This window comes from Centropristis striata, chromosome 22 (assembly GCF_030273125.1).
Source record: "Centropristis striata isolate RG_2023a ecotype Rhode Island chromosome 22, C.striata_1.0, whole genome shotgun sequence".
Classification (NCBI taxonomy): domain Eukaryota; kingdom Metazoa; phylum Chordata; class Actinopteri; order Perciformes; family Serranidae; genus Centropristis; species Centropristis striata.
In genome coordinates this window covers 2,895,529-2,906,725 of record NC_081538.1, presented here as the reverse complement: position 1 = coordinate 2,906,725, position 11,197 = coordinate 2,895,529, and the positions used below count along the sequence as shown (strand labels likewise).

General features: G+C 38.5%; 2 protein-coding genes across 2 annotated transcripts; both read right to left on the bottom strand.

Moving 5' to 3' along the window:
* Positions 1-3,727: 3,727 nt before the first annotated feature.
* On the bottom strand, positions 3,728-6,209 carry LOC131960286 (E3 ubiquitin-protein ligase TRIM39-like). Its single transcript, XM_059325457.1, has 2 exons — positions 6,094-6,209; positions 3,728-5,270 (listed from the first exon to the last, which is right to left on the bottom strand). The coding sequence occupies exon 2, from the start codon at positions 5,266-5,268 to the stop codon at positions 4,264-4,266; it is 1,005 nt and encodes a 334-aa protein (XP_059181440.1). The 5' UTR covers positions 5,269-5,270; positions 6,094-6,209; the 3' UTR covers positions 3,728-4,263.
* A 647-nt stretch (positions 6,210-6,856) lies between these two features.
* LOC131960283 (E3 ubiquitin-protein ligase TRIM7-like) lies at positions 6,857-9,667 on the bottom strand. The gene is made up of 2 exons (XM_059325455.1): positions 9,556-9,667; positions 6,857-9,385 (listed from the first exon to the last, which is right to left on the bottom strand). The coding sequence occupies exon 2, from the start codon at positions 9,381-9,383 to the stop codon at positions 7,740-7,742; it is 1,644 nt and encodes a 547-aa protein (XP_059181438.1). The 5' UTR covers positions 9,384-9,385; positions 9,556-9,667; the 3' UTR covers positions 6,857-7,739.
* Between the last annotated feature and the right edge of the window lie 1,530 nt (positions 9,668-11,197).

Below are 11,197 nucleotides of genomic sequence, written 5' to 3'. Positions count from 1 at the left end.
TACTTATTATTTAATAACAACCAAATACACACACACACACACACACACACACACACATATATATATATATATATATATATATATATTATATATTATATATATATATATTAAATGCTAAATCAACCCCACCATCCATCAATAGAAAAATGAATGTCACATTTTTTTTGTTTAATGTGTATTTAAATAAGAAGTAGAACATATAAATATAAGCAAAAACAGATTAAAAAAAACAACAACAGTGCAATTTACCAAGTATTATTAGTACATTAGCTCAGGCATTGTACTCAAGTACATTTTCAGGTATCTTATCTGAGTAATTCAATTCAAACAAACTTTATTCTCCTATTATACTACATTTCAGAAAGAAATAATATCATTTTTATTGCTCTACATTTATGTATCACGTTTAGATAGCTGACCAGCAGTAAAAATAGCTTTTTGACCAATTGCATCACTGAAGTTCCACTCACATATTAATGCAGCAAAAATTGAGATCCAATAATATAATAATATGACACAGATGGTGAGCATTCTGCACTAGTACTTTTCCAAATATTTCTGTATTTTTAAAACAAAATTTTCACTGCCGGACTTTTATTTGGAATGTAGTATTTATAGTTATTGCCACTTGCTTCCATCACTGAAGCATAGGTGCGACTTGATATTCACACCAATGATGAAATTTAAAAATAAATAAAAAACCTTTGTAGAGTATTGAGAACTTGTTTGAAACTGTATGATGTAAAATTAACCTTTTTCTCTTTCTCTCTCTTTGACTTGAAGTTTTGAAAGCCCTCTTTTTTCATCCCAATCAGAGAAGTCACAGCAGGTGTTTCTCAAAGGCAAAACACCTGCTGAGTCATCACTGATTGTGGTGAAGCACAAAGTACAACATGTTTGCACTTCCTTTGAATCCGAAGAAAGTATCTCGATTTGCCATTTTGACACTTTTTCCAGGATCCTTCAAGCCCTCACAGCCCCGTCTTTCTGCTGGTTTTCTATCAGGTCACAATTCTCCTTTTTACTTTTTAACATTGTGGAGCACATTTACTGTAAGTCACTAAAATCAGTAAAACTCCATCTGATTAGCCTGCTAGCCCTCAACTGTGTGCCAGGGAGAAATATCACTGAAAAAGGTATGTGTTGGAGCTATTTACTTCTTGTTAGTATTTAGTTGTCTGTTTAGTTTATTATTAACAATGAGTATTCTTTGATTATTCTAGACATTTGTTTATTTTGATAATATTGTGTTTTGCTAGTAATTGTTTAGTTTAATCATCATTATTGTTTAGCATATTTAGTTTGTGTTTTATGGAATTTGGGTTGGCACCATGGGCGCCTGATGTTCTATAGGTAGGTGGGTAGGCAGAGGACCAGCATGCACCTGGGTGGGCCTATGGTTTTTAACCAGCACGAAGATAGGCAGCAGGAGCCATGTTGTTTCTTTGTTCTTTTGTTTGCTTGCTCGCAATGGACAAAATAAACCTTTGGAACTACACAGCAAAATCGGTAGAGTTGTTTTTTCAGAGTTAATAATTTTGAGTTGGTGGGTGTTGATTTTGGAGTTGTTTTAACACTTGTAGTGATCAAAAACTTCTGCAAGCATTGTCAATCAATTGAGTTACATGTTAACACCTGAGTTAGATTCACTTCAGTTGGAGTTGATTTTCAGATATTGTGACTTGTATGTTCGGCTAAAGACAGAATGCACTTTTAGTAAAACAAAACAATGAATGTTAATTATCACATTAGTGAAAGGAAATAACATGATTTTGGGGTTAAAAATACACTTTAATGTGTCATAAAATAACACGATGTATGTTAAAAATTAACACTCAAAGTGAAAAGGAATAACACAATTTTGAGTTAAAAGTGCACTTATGTTGTGTCATAAAACAACACTAAGGGTGTCAAATATTTAACACTATTAAAGAGTTAAAATATTAACACTTTTCAAAGTGTAACTTAACTCAGAATCCGTGAGAACTATATAAACTCAGAAAAAGTGTTCAATTTAACACTTTGAGTTGAATTAACACTCCCGATTTTGCTGTGTAACAATCATGCATGGACATCACCTTCTTTGCCTGCGTACACCACACGCTCATGGTGCATCAGTGGCATTTTGATTAAGTTTGTTTTAAGTTTAATTGTGTTATTTTTTTCGGACAAAATTGCCACTACAGTATGTATTAAACTTAGTACACAAAATATGCATGTGCCAATTTAAATTCACTCATTCATTTAAATGCACAATACATACTGCCTTCCTCCTGGAAAATATGTGAAAATATCTCATACTTCTTGACGTTAGATTTCCATTCTTCATACTGTTGATGTCTGCATCTGTACCTCTGTCATTAGTTACCCACTCACACATTTCCTGCTGTATCAAAGATTCAGTAGTAACCTACTCTGACAAATATCACAAGATATTTGTCACTAGAGAAAATGGTCTCATGTCCCATTAATGAAACCCAAACACAATGAAACACACCAGGTTTTAGTCACAGTTATGGATGAGCTCCATCAGTGGTGCTTAAGAACATCCGCCCACGCATCACACTCGAGGATAACACACACACACACACACACACAAACACACACAAATCAGTGTGGGGGCAGAAGAACATAGGCAGGAGTCAGGAGTGAGTGCAGTGGGCAGGCTATTATTGATTGACTTACAAATCCAACAATGCAGATATTCTAATGTGGATTATTGCACATCTAAATTATTAAAAACGCCACGAGGCCGGGAATCACTTGCTCACTGATTTCTAGTGGTTGCACTGTGGTTAGACACAGTTCAGGTGACCTAAATGTCACAAGTTATCCATCTGATCCATTGATACTGTTTATCATGCTTCTTTGAGGTTCATTACTAACTGTAAGATGTCCACTCACCATTGTGAATTATACTCTCGGGTAGGATGGCCTGCTGTGGCCACTCGAAGGGCTAATCATATGTATACTTTCATTTATAAGGCAATATTGGGAGTGCTGCCTTCGTACATTTGCAGCTTAATTACTGTGAGAAATGCAGGATCTTATTCTCTTCGTTCACAAGATCAGTTGTTGCTTTCTGTCCCTTTTTGCTCGTACGGAGTTGGTAAAAGTGCATTTGTTTACTCTGCACCTTATGCTGGAATATGCGCCAGAAAGAATGGAAATTAAGTGAATTTGTTTCTTTGAGCACTTTTAAATCCAAACTAAGAGTTATTGAGGCCAATTCCATAACATGCACTAGTTTCTCATGACGTGTTTAAGGTCTGTATGTTATGTAAATATGTAACTGTATTCTGTGTTTGCTGCCTCTTGGCCAGGGCTCCCTTGAAAAAGAGGTTCTTAATCTCAATGGGATATTCCCTGGTTAAATAAAATAAATAAAAAATCTGTCTTTGTGCAAAACCTGCAAACTGCTCCAACAGTGGTGGCCACCACGTCTACTCTAATGCTGGAACTCTTTTATTAGCAAGTCTTGTAAATGCCTCCTTGTGGGGGAAAAATGGCAATTTATTTATGTATGGCAGTACGTTAAGGGTAAAAGTTGGTCAAATGCTTTTTGAACTCTGAGTTCAATATTGTGAGAGCTTCCAGGAAGGAATGACACATAAAAAATAAATCTATGTGTGGTTATTCAAATGCACAAAAACAATGGTAAATCTGATAAATTATAGTCAGTGTAGTGGCTGTATATACAGTATGTCTTAAAACACTACTCATGTAATCTTGCAGGATTTTTTATTTATATAATCTTTTCCAACAATCAAAATTTGCACAAAAGAGCAACAGGTTATCTTACAAAAGAATATGTTTTACCCCCATCCACTGTAATACAGAACCTGATAATATGACTGTACAACATCATCAGTTAACATCTATACATTCACTGAACAATACACTTAAGATAAGGAACAAAATACCACTAATATTGCAGTGTCATACTTATTAATTATCCATGCATGGACAGAACATTTTTCAATATTAAAAAGGGAACATAATATGAAAAACAAACCCACAAACTGTGAAATAAGCCAGTCTAGACATGCACTGAAATGAGTCAAAAAGAAAAATCATGTGTTATTTGAAAATTAAAGCATGTAAACATAATATAACATCTAGTAGAATCCCAAAAACACAAGCATGAACCTGAACGTGAGCATCATATATTCCCTTTAAATTGACTAGCTTGATAAACATATCATTTGGAAGTTGCTGTTGACACTTAAAGCAGATTCCTTACGTGTATCTTTTCTGACAGACTCAGTGTGTTTGAGGAACAGGTGTTATGATGATTGGGGCAGAGTTTGTTCCATCTCTGTTCATATGAGTGTAGAAGTATGGGTAAAGTTTCTCTGTAAAGTGGCAGCCAGTGAAAGAATAGATGTGTGATTTAGATTTCACATCATAGAAAGAAACCACTCCCTTATTATAGTCCACAAAGATGCCCACATTATCAAGCTTTTCTTTTGGTGTGAGTTCAACACCAATATTTGCACTATATATACCGTCATCAAGCCCAATGATCCAGTAACCATTTTTAACTGAAAGAGGTGTGTCCTCTTTTCTGTTCACAGGCTCTCTGACCACTCCAACAATCCAGTCAGTATTGTCTTTCACTTGCACTTCATAGTAAAACTTCCCTGTTGTGAACCCTTCCTTTGTCAAAACCTCCTTACACTGTTCAAATCTCTTTGGACTGTAGGGAAGTTCCTGTTCTGTGTCTGTATCTGTCACTTGTTTTCCATCCTGGCTTATGACAAGAGTGCAATATGCTGTTTCAGGGTCAAAGGTCAAGTCCACTGCATGATCTCTCATTCTGTCATCAAGATTCTTCACAGGGTCTAATAATGTGTGGCTCTTGAGTCCAGCAACTCTCTGATGTGGCTCGAGGTGCACTTTACAGAAAGAGGCTAAACACGTCAGGCAAGATTTAACAGCATGTTCCTTCATCTCAGAGCAGATATCACAAAGAACGTCTGCTGTTCCAGGAAGTTGTGGCTCTGGAGTCGAGGCCTTGACTTGTACTAAAGCTTTAAACTCAGCAGTTAACTCAGACACAACAGTGTTGACTTGGAGTTCAGGTCTTGGAGAAAATGTCCTGTTGCATAATGGACACTTGCAGTCGTCACTGTTGTCCCAACACTTCTGGATACATGCTCTGCAGAAGCTGTGTCCACATGGTGTTGAGACTGGCTCAGTGAACACATCCAGACAGACAGAACACAGGAACTTCTCCTCTGATAGCAGACTGCTGGCAGTGGCCATATCTGGACAAGAATTAATAAATATAATTACAATTACAGTTCAAACAGCTCAGGATAAAGCCCAACTCAATGGGCTGAATAACCTGCTTGAAACAGTATTTCCCCATTGTATTTGATCAGTTGAGCAACAAGAACCACATAAAGGAAAGAGGACATTTTAACCCTCCTGTTGTCCTCGGGTCAAGGAAGGAAGAAGAGGGAAGGACGCATAGAGAAGTAAAAAAGGATGGAGGAAAGAAGGAAGGAAAGAAAGAAAGAAGGATGGAGGAAGGAAAGAAGAGAGGAGGAAAAGGAGAAAGAATGGAAAGGAGAGAGAAAAGAAGGAGGATGGAGGAAAGAAAGGGGAGGAGGAGAAGAAAGGAAGGAAAAAATAAAGAAGGAGGGAGGGAGAAAAGGAGGGAGGAAGGAAGGAAAGAGGGCAGAAAGGAGGGAGGGAGGAAAGAAAGAAAGAAAGAAAGAAAGAAAGAAAGAAAGAAAGAAGGGTAGGAAAGGGGGGCGAGGGAAGGGAAGAAGGAAGGAGGACAGAGGAAGGAATGGAGGCGGGAGGGATGAAAGAAGGAAGGAACGAAGGAGGAAACGAGAGGAAATCAGGAGGAAGGAAAGAAGAGAGAAAGTAAAGGAGATAGCGAGATAGAAGATAGAAAAGAAGGGAAGGAGGGAGGGAGGAAAGGAAGGAAAGAAAGAAAGGAGGGGCGAGGGAAGGAAAGAAGGAAGGAAGGAGGAAAGAAGAGAGGAAGACAGGAGGGGGGAGGAAAGAAGGAATAGTCAAAACAGATTGGGTCAATTTGACCCGGAAGGACGACAGGAGGGTTAATATATTTCTTACCTGTAATGTTGTTTTGTAAAAGTCACTGCCCAAGAGGTTTAAAGCAAACTGCACTTTGAAAACTTGTGTCTGATTCTCCTGGTTGAGTTTCGTTTCCTCGTAGTGATGAGGCTCCTCCCCTGCGCGTCACTCTGCGTGTCTGAGTAAAAATTTAACTCTTTCCACTCCATTCACAAGAGAACTTTTAAAGATACATTCACTTCACCTGTTTCATTATTACCAAATATCCCCATAAATGTACAGCTATTGTTATCCTAAATATTACAGTCTTCATATATTAATTTCTGACTTTGTTAAGATATCATTTAATTTCAGGAAACTCATCTTGTTTTATGAGAAGAGAAGAATTTATCACAACACAACTAAAGTTCTGCTAGCAGCTCTGTGAGGCTGTTTAGCCAGTCTTGCTAAAATGCTAACACCAGCATGCTAGCATGCTCATGATGACAAAGCTGACATGATGTTTAACAGGTGTGATGATTCTCATGTTACCAATCCTAGAAACCATTCATGATATTTTTATGAGTAACGACTACATGACACACTGAAGAGTTTTCTATATGTTTATTACATTTGTTAGTTTCATATTGTGACAAAGTTTTAGGCAGAAATAACACAATCATATGTAGTTTATTTTGGCCATCGGCCACATCACCAATGCACAAAAGCTCATGTCAAATCCCTTTGAATTACAAGAAACCAGCAAAAATATGAGTGTATATGCACTGGTCTTTTCTTTCTAGAACTGCAACTTAAAAAAATGTTATCATCACAGTTAGTGTGAGGCTGTATATACAGTAGCATACTTGAAAGGCAAAACGTGTCTGACATGATTTTGCAGGAATGTTACAATTTATGCCTCATAACTTTTTTCAATAATCAAAATATGCACAAGAGAGCGACATCATATCTTAACAAATTAACAGTGCATTATATCATTATTAATGGCATTGATGAACTCATCCAATATTATATGACAGGAGCTGACAATATAATTATATAGGTAGAAATGACACATTTATGTGGACTTTATTTTGGCCCCTGGCCACTCAACAAATGCTCAAATGCTCATTTCAGGCCCCTGTGAATTACACAAAATCAGTAAAATGAATAAATCATATGCACTGGTATTTTCTTCAAGGAACTGTCCATTAACACTTGAAAACAATCTCCTAATGATCATCATAGTTAGTGTGAGGCTGTATATACAGCAGAATATTTGAAAGACAAAACATGTTTGATACTATTTTGCAAGAATGTTACAATTTATGCCACATAACTTCTTGCAATAATCAAAATATGCACAAGAGAGCAATATTATATCCTTACAAAGTAACTTTATATATTGTGATAAATGACAAACTAATCCACTGTAATACAACTGGATCTGACTATAATGAAGAACATCTGTATCATTAGTTTAAATCTACATATTTACATACAAGAATATGGCAGGAAAAGAAACTGATTGTCACTTATGCAGTGTCATGATTGTAATATGAATGCATGGAGAGAAAACATGTAAATAATAAAGAGACCAGTTGGATAATTTGGAAGTTGCTGTCAGTAGTTTCTGCAGGTGTGTTAAGTGCTTTGACAAAGACCAATATTACTGTAATAATATCTCTCTTAATGAAGGAACGGTCTCAGTGTGTTTGAGGAACAGGTGTTATGATGATTGGAGCAGAGTTTGCTCCATTGAGGTACCCTTCAAGGCAGAAGTATGGGTAAAGTTTCTCTCTAAAGTGGCAGCCAGTGAAAGAATAGATGTGTGATTTAGAATTCACATCATAGAAAGAAACCACTCCCTTATTATAGTCCACAAAGATGCCCACATTATCAAGCTTTTCTTTCAGTCTGAGTTCAACACTTGGTTTTCTATATGCTCTATATATACCGTCATGAAGCCCAATGGTCCAACAACCATTTTCAACTGAAAGAGGTGTGTTCTCTTTTCTGTTAACAGGCTCTCTGACCACTCCAACAATCCAGCCAATCTTGTCTTTCACTTGCACTTCATAGTAAAACTTCCCTGTTGTGAATCCTTCCTTTGCCAAAACTTCTGGACATATTTCAAATCTCTTTGGATTTTTGGGACGTTTTTGATCTCTGCCTCCATTCGTCACTTGTTTTCCATCCTGGCTTATGACAAGATTGCGAAATGCTGTTTCAGGGTCAAAGGTCAAGTCCACTGCATGTTTTCTCATTCTTTTCATTTGATCTTTTTCATTGATTTCAGGAATCTCCTCCTTTATTTCATCAACTCTTTGTCTCAGCAGAGTCAACTCATCTCTCACTCCCTGAAGAGACAGGTTGCTGTGAACACCAGTGTTGGTCCAGTCCTTGTTTAAAGGAGAGCACAACGTTGGGAAGCTCTGGAGGAAATGATGGTGATCCTCAGACTGTGACAGCTGCTCCAGCTGGCTGCTTCTGCTCTCCAGCTCAGCGACTTCCATCCTCAGTTCAGTGAGAAAAGCTTCAGCCTTCTGCTTTGTTGCTCTGAGCCTCTCCTCAATCACCTCAACAAGCTCGGCCTGGCTGCTCTGGATGGAGCAGATCAAGTCAGTGAAGACCTGCACACTGGCTTCTTTCTCTTTCTCAGCTTCTCTCTGGCTGACATCAACTGAGTTTTCAATCTCAGCTATCTTCTCAGACCGTGACTGAATCATCTTTTGGATATTTGCCATCGTCTCATCTTTTTTTGCCAAAGTGGCTTCGTATTCTTCCTCAAGTGGAACAACATTGTGACTCTTGTGATCGGTTTTGAAACACTTGAGACAAATACAGGCCTGGTCAGTCCTACAGTACAGTTCTGTTAACTTGTTGTGTGTTTTGCACATTCTGTCATCAAGATTCTTCACAGGGTCTAATAATGTGTGGCTCTTGAAAGCAGCAACTCTCTGATGTGGCTCGAGGTGCACTTTACAGAAAGACGCTAAACACGTCAGGCAAGATTTAACAGCATTTTCCTTCATGTCAGAGCAGATATCACAAAGAACGTCTGCTGTTCCAGGAAGTTGTGGCTCTGGAGTCGAGGCCTTGACTTGTACTAAAGCTTTAAACTCAGCAGTTAACTCACACACGAAAGTGTTGACTTGGAGTTCAGGTCTTGGAGAAAATGTCCTGTTGCATAATGGACACTTGCAGTCGTCACTGTTGTCCCAACACTTCTGGATACATGCTCTGCAGAAGCTGTGTCCACATGGTGTTGAGACTGGCTCAGTGAACACATCCAGACAGACAGAACACAGGAACTTCTCCTCTGATAGCAGACTGCTGGCAGTGGCCATATCTGGACAAGAATTAATAAATATAATTACAATTACAGTTCAAACCGCTCAGGATAAAGCCCAACTCAATGGGCTGAATAACCTGTTTGAAACAGTATTTTCCCATTGTATTTGATCAGTTCAGCAACAAGAACCACATAAAGGAAAGAGGACATTTTAATATATTTCTTACCTGTAATGTTGTTTTGTAAAAGTCACTGCCCAAGAGGTTTAAAGCAAACTGCACTTTGAAAACTTGTGTCTGATTCTCCTGGTTGAGTTTCGTTTCCTCGTAGTGATGAGGCTCCTCCCCTGCGCGTCACTCTGTGTGTCTGAGTAAAAAATGTAACTCTTTCCACTCCATTCACAAGAGTACTTTTAAAGATACATTCACTTCACCTGTTTCATTATTACCAAATATCCCCATAAATATGTTTTCCTTAGTCTTCATATATTAATTTCTGACTTTGTTAAGATATTATTTAATTTCAGGAAACTCATCTTGTTTTATGAGAAGAATTTATCACAACACAACTATAATAAGTGGAAATACAATTACTATTCAAACTATTCAACTCAATGGGCTAAACAATCTGTTCAAACAGTTTATTTTACTATGTCTGACAAGGAACACATTAAGGAGGGGGGACAGTTAAACTCTATTATCATCCTTACCTGTAAAATAACAAATTTTTAAAAGCAACTGTGCAAATAAATCAAAGCAAACCTTCCGTTCGTCTGCTCATGGAGTTAAGTTTCGTTTCAGCATGCTGGTGAGGGCTCCTCCCTGCTCTGTCACATGACACTGTCACAAAAAATATAACTCCTTCCACTCCATTCACAAGAGTATTAGTATTTCTATAGTTAAAGATAATCTCACCAGCTTCATGAGAAGCCCTGGTAGCTCACCATGTATGAGGCTGAGTCCTGACCGCAGCAGTCCATGTTCCTTATCAACAAATAAGGCTTACATGCCATTGTCTCTGGGGAAGGAGGTGGGCCTGGCCCTGGGGCTTTTTAATTATTCCCTTTGGGTTCCTTTGCTGCACCTTAAACCCTCTCTCTCGTCACCCTGTCCTATCTATCTTCAGCTGTACTATCAAATCATGGCCTGACATAAGTCCCAAAAAGCTTCCCCGTCAGAGCTGTCCCTGGTCTCTGATTCAGTTTCTGATATTCATAGACAGGATCTCTAGGCGCAGCGGGGAGTTCAGGTATCTCAGGGTCTTGTTCACGAGTGAGGGTAGAATGGAGCGTGAGGTAGACAGGCTGTTTGGTGCAGCTTCAGCAGTGATGCCGAGGTTGTACCGGATGGTGGTGATGGAGAAGGAGCTCAGCTGGAAGGCAAAGCTCTTGATTTACCAGTCGATTTACGTTCTGACCCTCATCTGTGGTCATTAGCTTTGGGGAGTGTTGGAAAGAATGAGATTGTGGATACAATCAGCTGTAATGAGTATTCTTCATAAGGTGGCTGGGCTCAGCCTTAGAGATAAGGTGAGGAGCTTGGGAATCAGGAGGGAGCTCGGAGTAGAGCTAATTCTCAAAAGCAACCAGTTGAGCTGGTTCGGGAATCTGGTAAGGACGCCTACCGTTCCAGGTACGTCCAACCAGTAAGAGGTCTGGGGTTGACCCAGAATACGCTGGAGGGACTGTATTTCTGTATTTCTCATCTGGCCTGGAACCACCTGGGTGTCTCCCAGGAGGAGCTGGAAATTGTTTGCAAAAATGTAATTTATCCCAAAAACAGTATTTTTATCTTATCATAAGAAGAAGGGAGAAATTTGTCAAAATAAAGTAATGCTAGCAGCTCTGTGAGGTCATTTCTAGCACAATGG

Coding starts and splice junctions, on each gene's coding strand:
- LOC131960283 (XM_059325455.1), bottom strand. CDS start 9,383: ATGGCCACTGCCAGCAGTCTGCTATCAGAGGAGAAGTTCCTGTGTTCT.
- LOC131960286 (XM_059325457.1), bottom strand. CDS start 5,268: ATGGCCACTGCCAGCAGTCTGCTATCAGAGGAGAAGTTCCTGTGTTCT.